The 21,285-nt window shown below is 47.2% G+C and overlaps 1 protein-coding gene across 3 annotated transcripts in view; it reads left to right on the top strand.

The window, feature by feature from the left end:
* The window catches only part of UBR2 (ubiquitin protein ligase E3 component n-recognin 2), a 2,523,611-nt gene that overhangs the window by 1,483,846 nt on the left and 1,018,480 nt on the right, over positions 1-21,285 (top strand). For all 3 annotated transcript variants that reach the window (XM_069608499.1, XM_069608498.1, XM_069608497.1), the window contains one exon: positions 3,759-3,839. In XM_069608499.1, coding sequence (XP_069464600.1) covers positions 3,759-3,839 — 81 coding nt within the window. The remainder of the gene's footprint in view (positions 1-3,758; positions 3,840-21,285) is intronic.

The raw sequence follows: 21,285 nt of genomic DNA, 5'->3' as shown, positions 1-21,285 counted from the left end.
CAGAGGAAGACCTCAGAAACAGCAAGCACACAAGAAAAGGTGAAAAAAGGAGCCCACCATTTTTCTGTCCCTTACCGAGGCTGAATTAACAGCCTAAAAATCCCTCTTTACTACTTGGGAACTGTAGTTCACCCATTTACATGAAAGAGAAATTAACAGGGGAGCCCATAGGGGCAACCCAGCCTACGTCCAAAAGTTGTAGGAAACTATAACTTCAATCATACACTATGGCAAGACATAAAAAGGTCACCCATAAAAAGAGTAAAAGACTAGGTGAGAAGGGAAAAAGATTCCCATTTAAATAGGGACAAGGTAAAATAGTTGCCTAGTCAAAGCAAAACGTTTTGGGGTTGACACAGGCCAGGAAGATTTATCATTGCTATGAAAATTTTACCTAACATTCTTTCTATGCACTCTTCTCCCACAGATGCCTCATCGCCCCCACCCATCCCTGCCCCATGAAGAAAGTTCTTATGACCTTGCACTTCTGTTTAAGCAAAGGGACGCCTGATGATGGCTCTGAGGTGACCGCTTCCATCTGGCTAGCTGCTTGTTTTTTTCTTTTTACAGAATAAAAAATATTAAAAAGAAAATGTCTTTCCATTTACTAATTTGACAGGGTTTCACCCTTTTGGGATGTTTCCCAGTGTTCCGTTCTTTCGGGCTGATTAGCCTTGCCTTCCCTCATTTTTCCCTGGCAGCGTTCAAGCACGGGAAAAAAGGGCGAACTCAGGCATGGGGCATATTGACATGGTATTTATACAACGCCTGATGTCCCTTCCGGAGACGACGATCGAGCACCGAGCAAGATGGATCGACTATGGATGACCGGGTCGAGGTCCTCTACACCCCCCTGTCCAAAAGATTTCTGAGCAGCAGAGCCCGATGAGGATATCTATCATATTAGGTGTTAGGGAGAATTCTCTGTAAAGGCTAATTTCCCAAACCTAGTGAGTCCCCCAGCAGCTTTGCTGGATTTTTGGGGTTTATTTTCTTCTCCTGCTAAGAGTCTCTTTTACTCCCACTCTTAGACATGATTTGAGGTGTTCCTTTATCTTTCCATGTGTTTTATGGGCTATGGGGGTCTTTTACTCCATAGGGTCTCATGTGTTTTTGATGTGGGTTACACAGCACCCTCCGTGCCATAACCCAGGGGTGTCGTAGCGACCCCCCAACATAGACTCCATACCCTGGGACTGACTAGTCTCCCAGGGCATGTAAAGTCACCATTGGCTTTGCTAGTCCCAAATTATGAACAGAAACCAGTACAAACCATCATATTGTGGACGTACTGGTCGGGGCAATTCGATTGCCCCAGGGTCTGTTGTTCGAGGGGGCACGTCTCCGTCCCCCCTGATCGAGTTTTGGCTGGTGGCAGTGGATACTACTTTTTATATTCGACCGCGAATATATCTCTATGGGATTTTCCCATTGTTCGAGGCTACCAACTTTAATTATTTAATTCTTATAGCCTCGAACATACCGCCGTTTTTTTTATTTAATATTAATTCACTGGTTGGTATTTTCTGCCAGAACTCAATTCTAAAATGCCGTTTGTGTTCTCTTATGTGACTCCAACCCAAGTTGAGCCTTTTGTTCCACTTTTTGGCAGGCTTCTCCACAGAAGTCTCCAAAAGTGGTGCCACTCTGTCTGGGTACCACAGGGGATGTAGGAGGGGGTTTAGGCACCCTGGACTGAGTTGCCTTGGCAACTCAAGTCGCACTCTTGTGTGATTGGCCCAAGTGGTGAGCCGGCTGGCTCACCACTTAGCATGTTTGATTGACAGCTAGGCTGAATGAATGGGGGTTTGCTTCATAAAAGCAGGGCTTTGGCGACTGGAACTTCAGAAGTCTCCACTGGACCTAAGAATCCGAGGAAGGAGAAGCTGAGCCGACCTGAAACGACGACACCACTGGTGGAGCCCTGCTGAACTGTCTCACCACTTTTCCCGACGACAGAGATCTTCAGTCCGGAGAGTCTTCTTCCTTTGACTGGTGGGGATAACCAGTTTTGCCTTCTTTTCACCTTCCTGGAGCATCTCGTGGCCGCCTTGCCCGTGCCAAGCACCCCGGCAACCGGAATACCAGGGCTTACCACTACCGCAAAGAGAAGGGTAGTACTTTTTAACCGAAAGAACTCAGCGGCTGGTTTCTTCCCTGGCAGTGCAACGACCTTCATCTTTCCTCCACGGCGAGACCACCTCTTCCTCTGGACGAAACCCCGACTTGCACCAGTTGCCAGGAACAACTGCCCCCGCTGGAGCTTCCTTCACACTTACGGTACTGTGTCCCACCTGGCTTCCCTTGCGACAGATCGTTCGGGGTGACAGTAAAGCCTCGACTTTCTAACCTGGGCTGGCCTGGGACAACCTAGCTAACTTTTCCTGACTTTAATTTCATCCTTTGTGTGCGAACTATCGACAAGACTCTTTGGGCATAACCCCACGGTGTGAACCTGGACCCCTTCTGCTTGCTCTCTCCAAGAGTGGGCCTTGCAATTGACTTCCTTGCTCTCCAGTGGAACTCTGCCTATCCTGCTTTACTGTGGTTCTTTTAAAAGTATTTAAATTTGTGTGCTTCCATAACTCTTTTTCCCCTCCCTTTTTAATAACTTATTAGAGTGCCATCTTATGTTAAGCGCTCACCTCTGTCTGAAAATAAGTGATGTTTCACACTAAGACTTGGCTAATAAGTAATTAGGGTTGTGTGTATATATATATATATATATATATATATATATATATATATATATATATATATAATAGTGACTGTGTGCTGAATTTACTTTTCTCTTTATGCTAGTGTAATTTACAAGTGTGTCTTTAAATAAATAATTATATACTTTTACACCAAAGCTCTGGTCAGTGTTAGCTTGTGCTACTGTATCTCTGTACCTATTGTATATACTGCCTAACTCTTCTTGAGGGAAGTCTGACTGCTCAGCCACAGCTACCAAGTGAATCTGTGTGGTACAGACTGCTACCAAGTGGGTTTACTGCCAAACACCTGTAGTCTTTGATCTTTTGCAGTGGTCCCTAAGGGAACTGCACAGGTTTCTGCCTAACATTAGGAATCTGTGGGCGAAGAATCCATAGAAAGAACATTCTGGTAAGTAATTTCTCCTTTTGCCCTACTCCAACCACCTTTTTAAAGCACAATGTTTTTCCTCCCAAATTAATTTTGCATTATCGCACCATATCTGGACCTACCAGAAATATGTTGTAAGCTGAATTTATCCAGTGGTCGAAGTGAGCGGAAACGGTCTGGAGCGGTGTTCCACTACTTTTATTTTTTTTACTGTTAACAGCTCCACTACTTTTTGCAACCATTTTCACCATTCCAGAACTGTTGTTAAAGCACACTACTCCACTTCACCACCGAATATCAGTTACAGCCAAACTGAAATCTGTTGCAACTTAATTGGCTGTCATTCAAGACAACGGCAACCCTTGAAAAATGTGTTGCACATTGCTCCCTTCCATCCTACTCTGCCCCCTGCCGGAGTCACAGTTCCACTATCTTTTTGGTACATTTCGAATACGGTATTCATCTACCGATATTGGAACTTACTGTGTACAGTACTGAAAGAAATTGTAGCAACATTTAATAGGAAACATTTATGAAATATATAAAGAATCAAACCAATTCCTTTCTCGATGTGTTCTTAATGTCTAATGGCTAATTTTTCTGTAATAGTCTATTCTGATCTAGCATACCTTTTTGTTGTATCCAATTGTGTTTTATATCTGTTTCCACAGACCTATGGCTGCATTAAGAAAATGAGAGAGCGCTCCTCAATCAGTCCTGTGGTTGAAAGTGAAGGCAATGCTTTGGAAGAGGTAAACATTTTACAATGCCTTGTATCAAATGTTGGGGTGGGATATCAATCTCATAATATGTAGAACATGTCAGAGTATGTAGTGATATTTTTTGGATTCATGATTCTGCAGGTTTCAACAGTAGTTGTTAAAACACTTGAGGGTTGGGTATGTTATGATGCATGAGTGTCAATTTATCTGTAGTTATATAAGTTAATGAATTATTGGAAAAAGTTCCCTGGCTGACCTTGGCGAATGACAGTACAGTGGCTGAAGAGGTTTTATCTTCCCCAGGTTAATTGCTTAATTGGAGTACGTTTTAAGTGGGATCCCCGCACCAATCCAATTGGGACCACGTGCCATTGCATGGGGCTGGCACAGGAGTGCATGCACCCTTGCCATTCCTACGGATGACCATGTGTCATGAGCACTGCTCCCGAGAAGCCAAGTCAAGCCCAGCATCCCCAGAAGCAGGTTCACGACCCTCGTCCCCGGCTCCAGCAAACCCCTATTGGGGCCCTTTGGACCATGTCCTGGCGCCTCTGGCGCCAGGCTCATAAGGAACCTCAGTCCCGGAGCCAGGGGCACCGGGCTCATAATTCTTGCAAAGGTGCTTAGGTGGACCTACCTGTAGCAGACCATGCTGCATACTCACCTTTGCAAATGCTGGCAGGATGAAGTCCCCAGCCTTCTGCTGGGAGGAACTATTCCCTGAACTGGGACTACTTTCTTACCTGGGTGGGGCTGGTGCCACTCCTTAGCTCTGGAACACAGGAACTCTTTTACCTGGGCGAGGCTGAGGAAGAAGACACCCAATCACTCCAACACTATTTAAACCACACCCGATTGGGAAAACGTGCTTCGCGTTATTCTGCATCTGCAGCAGGACGCTCACCGAGTCAGCTCCAGCATTCCAGTGACATCTCCAGCTTCAGCTCCGCAACCTGTGGAAGAAAGACACGAGAACTATACTTACCATCCAGGAATCCAGACACCGGCAGAACCTGCAAGCAAAAGAAACATAAGGTTAGCAAGTTGCAACACGTTCGCAGCCGCGCTCGCTTACCTGATCCATCTGTGCTTTCACGGATTCTTCGCGGCCTTCTCTTCAGCAGCCTAACGGCACCTGTAAAGACAAAGAACATTGTTAAGTAGGAATCGGGTGAAGGCGGCCGCATTTACTTTTCTTACCTGCTTTTGTGCGCGTATTACGATCTCTTCAACTGCAGCAGCCCGGCACCTGAAAACAAGAAAAGACATTATTTAAGTGCAATTAAAGACTGCAAGAAAGCCTAACACTTACGTGTTTCCCCACGTGCATCCACGACTGGGAAAACGCCCGCAAGGTCCCGACACCTGCAAATAAGAAAAGAACATTGTTAGAGGTGCTATAATAAGGTCACAGATCATTATACTCACGTACTTCGCACGTGCAACGGACGAACAACGCCCGCAACATCTCAAGACCTGAAAACAGAAAACAAGGGACTTTATTGAGGTGTCATTGAAATTCCCATACCTACGTACAACCGCACGTGTCGCGCTCTCAGTGACCACGCCCTCAGCATCCAGGCACCTGAAAAAGACAATGCAAAGACTTCATTAAAGGTGCCCATCTCTTCAAGACTATAAACTCTTTATACCTACTGGCATCCGCTCGTGCAGTAACGGCGGCATCACCTTTTGGCATCTCAGCACCTGTGCCACTTCTAAGGCCACAAAAGACTTTGAGGACCTCCAGTGACGTAACTGGAACCCACGCACCCCTGCATAAGTCGCAGGATGGAGAGCCCAGCATTTATACGCCTAAGGTGAGAGCTCACCAGGACATTGGACTTTCGGAGAGTTGGCGATTAGTGAGGAGGAAGTCCAGCCAAACGGTCATTAACCCTTTTTTCTTCCGCCTGCAGAAACCTTACCCTGCAAGCCAGACGGTCAATAAGAGGAAGCCCAGTCCAGAGAGTCATCCGAGCTCTACGCTTCTCAATTGAAGAGACTATAACAGTTCAGTCGTCGTGACCAGCGCCTCCGTGGGAATCAGGTGAGCGTTACACCATGGTCACCTGGGGATAGTGCCAGGAGCCTTTACACCTCCAGCAGTTGTACTGCTAATTGTCAGGGTTGTCGGAGGTGTGGGGCTCAGAACAATATGTTGTGCCATGTTTCATTATGAAAAGTCTAACAAGCCTTGGCGGTGTGGGAACTTTGGCCTCAGAACTACATTTCCCAGAGGCCCAGTCAGCAGGAGAAAGCAATCCGGAACCTCTGTATAAGCCTTCCTTGACACCTTACCTGTTGCTGGTAATTGAAGCATGCAGCACAGGCAAGGCCGGAGTTCTGTCTTAGCTCTTTTTCAAGATGGATTTTTGAACTCTGACCTGGTAGGCAGACGTTCAGAAGGCCAGCTTAGTTTCTTCGAGCAGGGTAATCTGGACAAGCCAGACCAATCAAGGTAGCATTGGTGGTGGTCAAGTATTGGTCTCAGGAGGGGTGAGAGTGATTGAAAGTCCTCAATGAGCACACACAGCAAACAACACCACAAATTAATCTGTCAGGTGTATGTATCCAAAATACATATACATTTATTAAAGGCCTTTAAACCCAAACACAAGATGAAACACAGCAATCTTAATAATACTAACACAACACTATACTAGGAAACATATATACAGTGACTATAGTCTAAAGTAATATTCAACAAGTAGAGATCCACATCCTGCAACAGAAAGGAATCATACAGTGCAAATATACTGTAGGCAGTCCTTCAACAACTCAAACCCTAACAAATCGGCAGTCCATTCCCTACGAAGTGTTGGAGCCTTGTGCTCAAAACTACATTCAGTGCTGAGACACTTGTGCGGTTACATTCAAAACGGGTCTCTTCAAGGGGCTGTAGTGACTCAGGAAGAAGGGTTGGGTGATGAACAATAGAGTTCCACTATTATAGGAGGGTCTCCACAAATGGGCAGAGCGATTTCCAGGAATCTGGAATAGGATGGTAGCACAGGCTAGCTTAACAAAGGAGACCGGCCCTTGGGGTACACTTGTGCGTAAATGTCTATGGATTTGCCAGTAGCCACTGTTAAGGGTTGCAAGTACTTACCGACCCATGACGCAGTCCAGACCAAACTTCGCCAGTCTAGTCCAGTTCGTTTTGAATCACGCTGTTGTGCTTCTCTCCAGCTTTCATGTACTGAGTCCAGTGGCTATATCTACGTTCCTGGTGAAGGGATCGGGCCAGTGTTTGGGAGAATTCTCATTTATGTGCTAATACCCTTCAACCTTAGAACCCCAGCTCTTTTGCTGGACTTTAGGACTTTTTAATTTTAACCCTGGATTGTGTGAAACTTTTTTTCTCCCTCTCGCATGTGTTTTGACCTGATTTGGATTATGTGTTTCCATTGTATTTGGAGTCTGACAACTCTGCTTTTTGTATGGTGACACACAGCACCTGCAGTGAAGTGTCCCAGAGAAATCCTTTACATTTCTCATAAGGTTTAAATACCTTTTCTTATGTACTACTGTTTCCAAGAATAGTAAAGTGAAATTGACTTTACTTCACATTTCTCTTTGTAGGTCCAGCACACACCATTTTATGTGGAGTGCTGGGGGGGTTACTTAGTAGCCCCTTTTCCTATATTCTCATGTAACATTTATATGTTACCCTCACTACTGTAAATGGCTGGTGGCAGTGGTTTAATGAACCTACCATTGTGCTTTTCTACCACAGGCTGAACCCTCAGCTGCAGTACAGCACCGATGGGTGACCATTTTGTCAAAATGGCCCCTGACTTATTTTTTCACTATTTTCTGTTTGTGGGGTCTTTTTTGGGGTTTACTATGTGTGTTGAGGCAGATTCTAAGACCTTTGTTCATTTTGTCTTTGGTGGGCTTCAGCCCTGAAGCCCGCCTCTGGCTCCAGTGTGACCTGAAAAGTCAGGATGTGAGGGTGGTTCCAGAAACTCCCCTGTCCTTTCTCTCTAGGAGTGCCTGAATGCAACCAGTCCTGATTGGCTGGCTGGCTGGCTGGCTGACCTTTCAGGATAGCCACCTTGCTATGTGATTGGCAGTCTAGGATGTGCATAAATGGGAGAAACCAGCTTAAAAGGTGAGTGTTTTGGGACTAGAGGCAGAGTCGACCACTGGGAGAAATACCCAATGAAGAAACTGTGAAAGAAGCTTGCTGCATCCTCCTGTATGTGGGGTACATTTACCAACCCAGCAGAATTCCCCTCCATCACCAAGCTGCAATTCAGCAGTACCAGCGGAATGGCTGCGCTGGCTCTTTTGAGCACCATTGCCTCGCATCAAAACAGCGTTTTGCAGTCAACAAAATGATGGCTGCGCTGTCTGACCAGCCACTCGCGGGGCGAGAGGAAACGCCAAATACCCCGAGAATCGCTGCCAGTATTGTCTTCAGTGGCGCTAGAGAAAAGTTCATTTCCACCAAAAACAAAAGAATTCAAAGGCAGCCAGCCCAAAATTTCACTGAAAAAGAAATTATTCTGACTTTTAAAATTACTGCGCTCTGTATCCCTTTTTCATCTGTTCAACTGTACACAGTTATGATCCAGTGAGACGCAGCTATGCCCAGCCATATTCAGGTTGTGCTCCTGTAAAAGAAAGCATTTCTCACTGAATGACAGACTGTGTCAGGCAAGATCTGTGAAATGACAAACTTCACTTCCAGCCGTATGGAAAAACGCTTTACTTTGCAACAAAATATCACAACTAAATTATTTATTCTGTCTCTCTGTCTCTCTTTTTTTATTTGGACATAGATGCCTGTGCATTAGAAACATGACAGGGGCTTTGGAAAGATTCAGGAAATGAATTTGAGAAGGCCGCATTTGAAAGTGACATCTCAGCAAAATTAACCCAAGTGTAAAATGTGCTTTTGACAAACAAAGAAAATGTTGTTTGAAAGCGAAATGTTGAGTTAAGGCCCTGTCTTTGCACAATATGTGATGGGGGTTTTGTTTGAAAACACATATTCGATGTTTTATTCCAACAGACTTGCTTCTGGTTCAGAAAATTAATAAAGAAATAAATGCATTTACTGTGCTGAAGCCACAGAACAGGTTTATCCTGGCCTGGCTTCAAAGGACATTTGCTGTCTGGTAACAGGACTTGCCTCCCCCCAAGTGGACCAGCATCTGGTAACTCTGAATGGGCCAAGGGGGAGAATGTAACACGCTGATCAGACTTTGTGGCAGTGCTCCTGCCAGATACAATAGGTTCTGGGACACATATGTGTGACTTTGTTAGCAACACCTCGCTTCAACTTAAACTGGGGGGCTTCAAAGGCCACTCCAGAGCAACATTTGTAAGTATGTCCTTATATGGGAGTCAAAAGCTAGCCCATCTGGGGCAAAAGACTGTTCAGAATTAATAAACTTTAAGACTTTTATCTCTGCAACCGTTTAACAGTTTAAATGTAATTTTGGTGGCATTAAAACAAGACATTGTTGATTCCCCTAGCATGTGGGGGACGCAAATGGCAGAAAAAGATAAATCATGGGAACAGTAGCCATGGTGCAACTTTGGAAATCAATGCAAACATGCTTTATGATAATATGTACACATGTATAAAATTGCAGAATTGTAAGTGGAATATTTCCCACCAAAAAGACCTGGGAGTTGGACTGCCATACTCTGTATGAAATATGTCATGGCTCTATGTGATTTGTAAAAGTGCCTCAACTGTAAAAATGTGCAATTTAGGTCCTAACTGATTTTTGGCAAAATTAACTGTGGGAGGGCTTGGGCATAGTAAACCCACACCATAAAACTGGTGTCATATCTCTAAAGTCCAACCGGCTGACAGGAAGGCAGTAATAGTAAACCCTGACCAATCCAGTTGTTAGATGCGTATCAAGCCCAAGGCCTGCCCCCATGGTAAATCCTGTGATGTCACCCGCCTTATAAAAGGTAGAGGCTCACAGGGACACAGGGTCTTCTGAATTTTTCAGCTCTTGCGTAACCAGACATTCCATATTCATTCTGCCAGATTCCAGATCCCACCTCCAGGCCAGAGCATAGCTGACCCTATCCAGGCAGGACCACTGATCCAAAAAGAAACAAACCCCACTGAAAATCGCAATACGTCTGGGAGAAAGGGGGAAAAGGTGGGGTACCCTTTTTGAGAGTATCCTGTGACCAAAAGTTTTGCCCCACTACCTGCATACCAGCTGTTCCCTCGCTATCCAGTGACCCGACAGGCCCAGCTTTTTTCTTCTAGGAGAACCTGCCACGGTGACCAGTGACCAGATATTGCCTTGGTGTCCAGAAACCCGGTTGGCTGTCCCAAATCCCAAAAGTGCTGATTTGAGTATCGCCCCATCCCATAGCAACACATAGCATACCCCATCTTGATACCTTGTCTTTGTTCCATTCAAAGTAATCTCATCAATACCCTGATAACTTGTTTAAAACGGTCAGAATCCTCTGTGCATCCTGTCCTTGATTTCCTAGTGTTAGCGCCATTCTTCCACGAATTTCTGTCATTTGTTAGTACTTAGTACTATTTTGATTAAATTAATTCTCCCTAAAAAGAGACGCACTGCCTGAAGGGTTACAACTGAAGCGTAACATTTATATTCACGGGTGGCATTTCTCTTTTCTAGCCACTAAATCTAGTTTAAGTGAAACTTGTCCTTTCCTTTCCAAACCGATTTTCTCTCAACTGCTTTTAATTTTAAATCCGACTTTACTTTCCCCGTGAGAATCTCATCCCGTCATTGATTTAGTGCCACTCTTTCACTTGCATATTATCTCTGTGATGTGCATCTGTCATCCAGCATAAAAATCGCATTCCGATTCTGTCTATTTCACCTGTTTTTCAAACTGTTTTGACGTTTAAACCTGTGATAATAAGAAAATGCAAATTCTATGCGTGTGATTTGGCTGCACAGTGTTGTCACTTCAAAGTGGATTTTCTGAACTGTATGCCGTTGTTAGCAGTTTGCCTTGTAGTTTGCTAGTGTTCTTACATCCCTGATAATGTTATAACTCATATTTACCTCATTTATTCAACCACACATGTACATTAATTATTTACCAATTCAGAGTGTCATTCGTTCAGTTGCGAAGTTTTTAATTCTGTTTGCTGCCTAGTATACCTGACTCCTTGCAGCTCCTATCTATCCACTCAAAATTCGATTAATAGGGGTTTGAAGGATCATTGCAGGGGGAAATCTTAACTTGGGTGCTACCTGTACAGTAAAATTGCTCCCATTCATTTGTGCTTTGGATATGTTATAGTAGAAGGTCAAACTAAGTGCATTTCAACATTTTCCCTTGTAATTATCACCCTATTGGTGATTGCTGCCCAATATAAAATGTGTATGATTTTCTTTGAAATTAAAATACATAAATATTGTATTACTAGCCCGACAAGGACAGCTCTGACTGCGGCTCATACCGCCCACTATCCATGTTGAATGTAGACAACAAAATCCTCACCGCATTACTGGCCAGAAGGCTTCGTGCAGCCGTCCCATACCTCATACACCAGGATCAGACGGGCTACATGCAGGGTCGCTCTATGTCCGAGAACCTGCGAAGGCTGCACCACGTGATACACAGCACAAACGGCATGCCCGGTAAATATGCAGTTGTGTCCCTCGACGCCTCTAAAGCCTTTGATTCGGTCCGATGGACATGGCTTTATGCCACCTTAGCAAAGATGGGGATCGGAACGGCTTTTTTGAACTGGGTAAAACTCATTTACACCAACCCCACCGCCAGAGTGCGTACCAACAACACTTTTTCTGAAAAATGGAGCCTGGCCAGGGGCACTCGACAAGGGTGCCCCCTATCCCCTCTACTTTACATCTTAGCGATTGAACCAGTGGCAGCATACCTTAGGCAGGAATACGGTGACGGGGGAATAACGATAAATGGTGTGAACCACCTTGTCTCCATGTATGCGGATGACATGCTCCTCTACCTGAGGGATCCCGAACACCTTCTCCCCTACATCCTGGAAACCCTAGACGGGTTCCACAGATGTACAGGGGTCCAGATTAACCACAGCAAGTCTTGCTTATTCCCCCTGGCTGCACTTAGTGGAACCAAGGAAGAACACCTCCCCCCTTTGGCCCTTAAATGGGAACCCACTACGTTCAAATATCTGGGCGTCGTGATCCACCGGGACCCTGAGACCGAACATGTTCTGAACACGGGCAGGGCTAAGGAGGGACTGGCTAAATCAATCGACCTATGGTGCAAACTGCCCCTTTCGATGGCTGGTAGGGCGGGACTCCTTAAAATGGTAGCACTCCCCCGTCTCCTACACTTCTTCACCAACGTCCCCTACAACATCCCCCAGCGTTTTTTCAAAGACCTGGCCATGCTATGTAGGAAACTCTTATGGCGGGAGGGGAGGCACAGAGTTGCCCTAGACATTACTCAAAGACCGTACGAGAGGGGAGGCCTGAACACACCTAACTTTGAGCTCTACTACATAGCGGCCCAGCTTAAGCACGTGATCCAGTGGATGGCTGATGATGCCATGACGGACACACGCCTATTGCAGCCCCCAGACGCACCATGGCTGCTCAGGGACCTCCTCTGGATCGGACCAATGCCCAAAACGCTGGACGCGCACCTCATCCGCCTAGGCACCCAAATTTGGAGTCGGGCCTGCAAGTTGGTCAAGCTGTCCGACCCTTACTCCCCACAGATCCCTATAGCCGCCATCATGTTCACTAGGCCGGAAGACCGGAGGGCGATCCGGAATATATGGGAGCCCTCTGGCGTCGCCACTCTGGGCGATCTGGTGGATGACCAGGGCATCCACACATTTCCCGAGCTGCACGAATTGACTGGGGTCCCACTGGGTCAGTTCCTTCTATACGGGGCGGTGCTGGACAGACTTAGGAGGCGATGGCCGGATGCAGAATCCCAATGCGCCGGACACGAGGCCATAGAGAACCTGATAGGTGTGGCAGAAGGGGGACACGAAACCTCTAGGCTTTATGAGATCCTAATTGACAACACCACACATAGCGAACTCACATGCAAGAGCAAATGGGAGGCCGAGCTGAACACACTATTTGGCGACACGGAGTGGGAAACAATAACACACTATCACAAAAAGGTCTCTAGGAATGCCCGATTTCAACTTATCCAATTTTACATCATCCATAGGGCCTACCTTACCCCAGCTGTCATCTCGAGATTCAATGGCGCTGGTGTGGTGCGGTGCCCCAAGTGCCAAGAACCTGCGGCCTCCCTGACCCACATGTTTTGGGCCTGCCCGAACATACGAACCTTCTGGTCGCAAATTCAGACCAAGGTAGCAGAGGAGGACATAACGCTAGACGTGCAATCCCCCAAGGCATGTCTATTGGGCTCGTACCCACGAGGGAAAAAAAACAAATCTCTCAACAGGCTCAAAGATTTGATGTACATCCTCGCTAAAAGGCGCATCGCAATGGCCTGGAAGTGTCCCAGAGCCCCTAAACTTGTAACATGGTGGGAGGACCTTCGCAGATGGACTGTGGCTGAAACCGGGGCCTGGGAGCTGGCGCAAAGACAGCAAAAAATAAATGACTCGGAGGACCTCCTGCAGTGGATTGCCCTCACGACGGCCCTGTTCAGTCCTAAGGAAGCCAGCACCTCTGGTGAGGACCCGGACAGCCCGGGCTCACCCTAATGCCAGCAGCAGACTGCGTAACCCCGGTCCGGGTTCACTTGGGGAGGGAGGGAATGGGAATTATTGCGGATATTTAATTGAATGTCGTGTTGATGATACTGGTTGTATGTTTCTTGAAAAAAACAATAAAAATATATTTAAAAAAAAAAAAAAAATATTGTATTACTACCCACCGGCCTAGTTCATGGTCCATGGTGACCCGGGTTATTTGTAAAAGTGGGTGTGAGATGGGTTGGGTGCCAGCTCAATCTGAATTCTAGGAAATAAAGGAAAAGTATTTTAATTGAGCGCTACATCTTAGGCTAAGGGCAAGAGTCCTGGTCAGGTGTGTGATGCCCGATTGGAATCCTTAACATGTACCTTTTGAATTTCCCGGTGAAGCCCTGCTGCTGTGCTGAAACTCTTTTTTCAATTCGACAGAGAAGCTCCGGAAGGGACGACTTCTTCCCTTGGGTTAGTGGGGCCAACTAACCCTGAGACGTACTCCACTGGACGTACTTCTTTGCTACTGGAAGAACCGAGGACCAATGTTCGAGAAATCTGTAGTCGAGTGCAATGTCTGAAATCCGGCTAGAAGCTCCAGAGGTCTCATAAATTTCATTCCACCCAGAAGGGCAACCAGAGCTTGAGTCCCCTCACAGAGTGCAGGACCCAAGGAGTGAAGGAAGCCCAACCGGTATCCGAGACGCGCAAATGTTCTGTTTACTAAGTGATGAAACCACGAAGTGCCGCTGGACCGAAAAGAGCCCGTAGCTGCCGACGACCTCCCAAGTACCACCGCAGCTGTCCTCCAGACGTCCTCCCTCTTGTCCCCACGACTGAGGCTCAGGAACACAGTGTCTGCACTGCTGTAACAGGACAGAATCCTGCTGGACCACTCTTCTTCAAACCAGAGATACTGTTTAGACTTGGGGTACTTCACTGTCTTTTAGCTGTGCTTTTCTCAGTTGGGCATTGCAGTGGCTTACCCTTAGAGTTGATTCCAACTCTTTTCACAGGCTTAACAGCTTGTGACCCTAAAAGTAATTTTCCTGAACAAACTCTCTAACTTTGTGCAAGACTTTGATTCTAAGAAGTGCCTCAGTTTCATAGACTGTTTCAAATTAACTTTGGCTGTACTGGCTCCCTGCAGACTCTACTAGCGCATTGACTTTGATATTGTTTTCCCCTCATAGGTGGTAAATGGTTTTAGACTGTTACTGCTGGGAAAGGCTTGTCTAGATTTCATTGGAAGATTTAAGTGTCCTCAGAAAAACTGAGAACCTGTTAAACCTTTTTCCTTCCTTAAATCTTTCCTTTCTGCAACCTCAGACTCTGCGAAGTATAACTAGTATGACACATAAATAACATTACTGTCCTTGTGATTGAAGTCACCTCAGGGTGTAGGAATTTTGTAAGAAGCATATCCAATGATTATCCATTAACTTGTTTTGGTTCTGAAAAGTATTTTAAAAGTACATTTATATTGTTACATGAATTACCCTTTTAAAGAACACTTGTTTAAAAATTGATGTTAAATAAGTAACTATTTATAACGGAAACCTTGAGTGTAAGTGTTACTTGGTTACTTGCATTTCCGAATTTCATTGGTACAGCTCTACAGCTCACATTTACCCCAGGCCTGGCTGCTCAGTCACACTACCAACTTGTGTAGTACAGACCTATATCAAAAGGTGGGTTACCTAATACCAAGTAGATAAGTGTTGTGTAGTCTCACACAGTGTGACTGCACCAATTCTAACCTAACAGCCAGTTCCACTGCAGCTCGTCTAAGGGCACAGCTTCAAGGCACACACAAACTTCGTCACCACAGCGTGGCGACATGGGAACCACGTATGCTCGGGCGGACTCTCCTTATTCCAGACCTAGGAAGGGCACGAAACTCTGCTGGAGGGTGCCTTCTACCAAGAGTTTACGGTCCCCAAAAGCTCAAGTAGAAACTCGAGACGGCAGTGGTTCCAGAGCAAAGGTCCTGTACGAGCTGGTCAGTTCACTGGGCGGTCCAGGAACACTTCCGAAAGGGCTCGTTTGCAGGTTAAGCAGGAGGTGCCAAGAGTAGTTGGTCCCACTATGCCAACGGGTCGAAGCACCCTTGGAGGCCTTCTGTGATCGATGGGAAACAGGCTCCGACGGGACAACAGCAGGGTCAGGGTGCCAAACCTTTCAGTGGTTATCCAGCTGTTCCACAGCTCTGCTTCTTCGGTTCAGGATACTTGGCTCCTTTACTAAGTTCGGTGTGAACTCAGAAGATCGACCTGGAATAGGTTTAGAGTGCCTTCTCTTATCCGTAATCTCCTTCATGAGAAAACGAAGAGAAACCAATAGAAGATCTGCTCACATTCAACCATTCCAGACGTGGACCAATCAGACCATGGTGGTCCCAGTCATCCCTGCACTCCATACATCCTGGCAACCAGGATGGGTATTGGAACTAGACAGCTCCAGCCCACATCCTGGGAACACACACGGAAGGCATGCAGAAGCCAGGGAAAGCTTTGGTTTGCGCGGGGGTCTGCATGACAAAATAAGGAATTTCCCGGGTCTGCTCCACCTGGGGAAGGCAAAGGGACAAGATGGCCAAAGGACAGAACAAAGGACCTTGTGGCATGGCCATTTTAGGCACTGGCCACTGTCCTGAGCCAAACGCGGTTTGGACCATAGAAAAGAGTCAAAAATGCTTTAAAAGTAACTGCTGTAACCAGCTCTATCCTGGGCACACTTGTTAATTCACCAAAATCCTTCGAGGGTGTCTAGGGCCTTAAAAATGAGAGACCCCAGCGCACTGTACTGTAAGGTACATTGTGTACTGATAAAAAGTTACCAACAATTGGCAACAAAGTGAAAGACTAAATGAAACAAAGTCTCCCGTACTGACAGTCTGAAGGGCATGTCGGTTTCCCCATAACAAAATGAGCAAACGCCCAGCGGAGTACAGCAGAAGGCTGGACTCCACTGGTAAAAGTCAGGCTAGGTTGTTCAGACAAAAGCAAAAGATTGCGGGGTTCAGTTCACAACTGGAGGGAAAAGTACCCATAAATGGAAATCTTTCCTAACAGCACTAATACTTACCCTTTTCCAGCAGCACCCTTACAGCTGTATTCTTTACCTTCATGTCACCTTGGCAATCTGCTTATACTCATGCTCTTGGAAGCACAGTGGCGGCTATGTCACTTAACTGCATGCTGCCTCAGTGTTTACTCACCAGCACGCCTTGAATCCCTGTGGCAGCAGTGACCGGAACTGCACTCTGCCTGGTGGCCAGCTTACACATTTGCCTTCATTTCACCTTGGCAGGCTGTGATCTTTTTCTGCATTCCGTCTCAGTGCTTGCCAGTGCTGGAAATGGAGAATATTTGTTGGGGAACTGTCCCCTCTTTGGAGCGGCAGGGCCAAGGGGCGTGCCCCCCGCCAGGTTGCTGAACACAGTATTTGGTCATAGAACCCAATTGTCTCCTATTTGCATAAAAGCAAAGAGCATTATGGGAACATCATAATGTCCACCATTTTAAATGTTAAACGTCTTGCAGTGATAATGAACTCTTGTATTTTGATTGGTCACAAGATATTCCCTAATAAAGAGATGTTGCAAATTGCAGGACCTAGTTGGACAGCTGCATCACTGTATGTGAGTCTTTGGAAGTTTCGGTATGCAGTGCTGAGTCTTCTGAAAGCTTGTGGAGCAGGTTACTCGTGCACTGCAGGGTTAATCATTTGTGAAAGAAATGTTGGTATTTTTCGGTCCCAGCCCCCTGCGCTCTGTGTGTGAGCATCCTGCACTTTAATGAGTAGACTGTTTTCAAAGACTCTTCTGAAAGCAGTCTGTTCCTTGAGGTGCAGGATCTGGGATAGTCGTGTGCTCGTCCCTGGGTCTGGGGGACAGTGCGGTCCTCCGGCAACACTTTTATTGCCGGAGCGCCTCTCGGTCTTGATCTGACCTGTTCCTGCCTGTTCCCTGCACTGGTACTTGCTCAGCAGCTTGCTTTACATGCACAGCGGTGGCAGTGTTCATTACATGAACGACTTCTCCTTGACAGTATGCTTCAATTGCAATGAGCCATATTGATAACACTGAAAACGAAAAAGCCCTGCAAGCTCATCGTGGGTTCCAGGGCCAGAGATAAGTGGGGGCATTTGAGTGGGTGTGGTATGAAGTATGCCAATAGAAGTTAAATGGATCTACAAGTTTCCCCTTTTTTAGAAAGGGACACAGAAACAAGGTTACAACTACTGAATAGTCTGTGTAAACAGGATACTACAAAACTGATCAGTGCATGAACTCCGAACAAAACATGCTTGCTTGTTTGTGAACTACACAGCACGTTCCCCCTCTGCTGTGTTAAGTCTATATGTTGCTACTGCTACATATTTTTGCAACTGCTTTGCTATATGTGTGGTCCTTGTTATGGCCATTTGTCTGCTTTTGCTTTGCTATATGTGTTGCTAATGCTATTAGTGTGTTATGCTGCATGTGTTAAATTACAGTCCTCACCACTGCATTATGTAAAGTTCTCCCTCGGGTGTTAGGGTTTTAGGTGTAGTTTTCCGGTTTAAGATTCTTGGCCACAATCACGATTGACAGGCTACGGGTGGGGCAGGCGGGCGCTGTTGTGCAACATGGCGCGCCATTCATGAGATTAGAGGGGGGGGGCAGCAGTCCCGCTGAGTAACCTTGGTCTCTCCGAAGTGCGGGGGTCCTGATAGCGGCAGTTGACCTGCATGGAGCAGCGCAAAGGTCTGTCTTTCTCTCTCTTTCTCTTTCTCTCTCTCCCCTTCCCCTTTCCCTCTTCCTTCCCTCCCCCTCTCCTCCTTCTGCTCCTTTTCCATCTCCTCCTTCCGCTCCTCCTCCCTCCCCCTCCTCCCTTTGGAGGAGGGACAGCAGGGCAGACGGGCCCACCAGCACTTAACGAGGAGCAGGCCTTCAGGGTTATAGAGGCCTGCCCGGGTCCCACGGCAGGGCCAGTTAAGAACCGGGTAGCCCACCCTAGACTCAATGCAAGGGGCATGGAGACTAGTGCATCAAGGCTCAGTGGGAGACAACGGGCCCCTTGCGGGAGAGAGTAGGAGAGATAGAAGGACCAGAAGACGAGGCAGAGGGGACACAGAACTAGACAAGGCAGCAGAATCAGTGACGGTTAATTTGAGCAACAGATAAGCGGGCCTTGGTGAAGGAAAAGGGGAAGAAGGCACCCCTGCAAGCGAAGATGGATGCTTTCACAGCTTCCTCAGGCAGGATATGCATAAATATCGGCCAGAGTGGGGGAAGCGGAAAATAGAATCTTGGAGGTGGAGGACTCCACACAGCCCATACAGAAAGATATCCAAGAGCTCAAGCAGAGGACCAAACTCCTGGAAGAGAGAGTGGACGATGTGTAGGGAAGGGCCCATCACAGAAATATTAGGGTCTTGGGACCACCAGAGAAAACGGAGGGCCCCTCCATGGAGCTCTATCTGGAGAAGTGATTATCGGACTGGCTGGGTCTGTCGAGACTCTCGTTCTTCTCAGTGGAGCGGGCCCACAGAGTCCCGAGCAATGTAACCCTGAGGGCCCAACCTCGGATGGTGATTGTAAAGTTGCTGAATTACCGAGACTCAGACGCAGTACTGCAAACATCCAGGAAGAAAGGGCTGGTGTTAGTTGACAGAGCTAACGTAATGATTTACCCTGACTTCACAAGGGAAGTGCAGAGGGCCCGGCAGTCGTTTGAGGAGGTTGAATGCAGATTGAGAGGAGCCAAGAACAAGTATGCCAGGCTTTTTCCAGCATCTCTGCGGCTGGTGGAGCCCTGGGGAGTGAGATTCTTCCATAGTCCGAAAGAGGCGTGGGACTGGGCAGCAGAAGGCGGCCTTGGCAACTGGAGCAACAAAAGGACTGTGGAAGGGGGCGGGACCCATTGAGTATACTGAAGTCATAGCTAAATGAACCCAAGCAATACAACTTCTATTTCAGTCAGGGCGGCTCGAGGCGCAAAGGATAATCTGAAGGGAGTTAGCCGGAGCAGAGCTGGAGAGACGATGTGAGCACACACACCCGGATCGCCGCATAGTTTGAATAGCAGCTATGGGGCAAAAGATGCTTTGGGGGGGGAAGCGTCGGGAGGAGGGAGGGCAAGACGGGGTTCACAGTTGGGTACAGAAGTATGTGCAGTGGAAGAAAGGGTGAAGTGGGCTGGGGAGAGGGAGGTGATATGTTGGGGCAGTTCACAGTTCTAAGCAAGTTGTCAGTGCAATCGCACTGGAAGGAATGGGTACCAAAGCCGTTATGGGCAGTGTGTGCGCGCTAGTCTCACCCAAGCAGTAGAGCCTATGTATCAAATCGTGGATGGCTGGAAATGATAATACGAGGGCTAGGACCTTGACTTTCATGTCATGGAATGTTAACAGGCTCCTGGACAGAATTAAATGAAGTCTAGTGGCAAAACTCCTGTAGTGTTTCTTCAGGGGACCCATATGTTGGGGACAGCATGTAGATTCCTGGTAGGACCTGGTATTCAACGGTGGAGCATGCAGGTTTTGCCACGGGGTCCAGGAAGTGTCAATGTTGGTTTAAAGGTCCTTACCGCTAGGTATAGTCAAGGTGGGGGAGGGAGGTGCTGGTGAAGGGAATCCTTGTGTGGAGAACCGATATATATTGTAAACGTGTACACGTCCCCCTACCTTACAGGCGGCAATGTTAACACTGGTTCAAGAACTATTATCAAAGCATGGGGGGGAGGGGCCTGACGCTGGTGGGAGGGGACTTTAGTGACATGGCCCAGCCATCACTGGATAGAGAGCCCTGTAGGGTACGGCATATGCATCCTCCTATGACACTAAAAAACCTTTCTGCAGCATGGGGTCTGGCATGGATTCACATGCTCATGAATATTCCCCGTCTGTCGGGGAATCCTCGGTAAAGAAAAAATCTGTTTTATTTCTGAACTGTCTTTCTCCTAAGAACCAATCACTGAGCCTCTGAGTCATACTGCCCCCAGCCAATGACTGCCCTCTACCTAAGCCCCTCCTCTGGCAGCCATCTTCAGATTTTTACCGCACGTTCAATTGTTGGGAGTCCTCGTGTTTAGCTCTCGAGCTTTTACTGCGTTTTTGCGCTTTTTGTAAGAGTTTTACTCTCTTTTTCGGTCAATTGGGCCTTGTGCTCCATCGATCAACCTTCCGATTAACGGAGATCCGTTTTCAGATTCTTCAGCGCCCCTCAAGGGTGGATTTCGTCGAGTTTCTTAGTGGAGGTTTGCAGAAGACTCTCAGGCCTACGCTGCGTGGACCATGTCAGAGGAAAAGGATTCAACTCCCCTGTTCAGGATTTGCTCCAGCGGCGGCTTGCGGAGTGTCTTTTTGGACGACAAGCATTCTGAGTGCCTTTACTGCCTGTACCCAGCGCACAAGGAGGAGGATTGAGCGTTTTGCCAGGAGATAGCCCCTTGCACGATGAAGGGTCGGCACAGGCGGCTGAATGAGTGGCTACAGGCCAAGGCCCCTGCTCTGGGTGGGTCCCAGCAGCATGCCTCTCCCAGCTGCAAGAAGGCTGAGCAGGCTTCTAAGACCTTTGAGGGCACCCCTGCTGTTAGGTTTCAACAGAAGGCTAAGCACCGCAAGTCCACTGACACCGGGAGCGCTGTTGCAGCAGGCCCCTCTGCGGCCAGTGCGTGTTTGACGTCTCCAGCCTCCGTCACCAGTCAACGTTCGGGATCTTCGGCCAAGAGGAAGTCGGATCATCCGGGCAAACTCAAGGAGAGGCCCAAGTCCGTCCTGTCGGATAAGTCCAAGGGGGAGCGGTGTCACTCACCGGATGACTCTCCTGGTGATCCT

Source organism: Ambystoma mexicanum, chromosome 4q (genome assembly GCF_040938575.1).
Source record: "Ambystoma mexicanum isolate Mex_15411 chromosome 4q, UKY_AmexF1_1, whole genome shotgun sequence".
Taxonomy (NCBI): domain Eukaryota; kingdom Metazoa; phylum Chordata; class Amphibia; order Caudata; family Ambystomatidae; genus Ambystoma; species Ambystoma mexicanum.
Note: the sequence above shows the minus strand (reverse complement) of the source record. Positions and strands in the feature narration are given on the sequence as shown.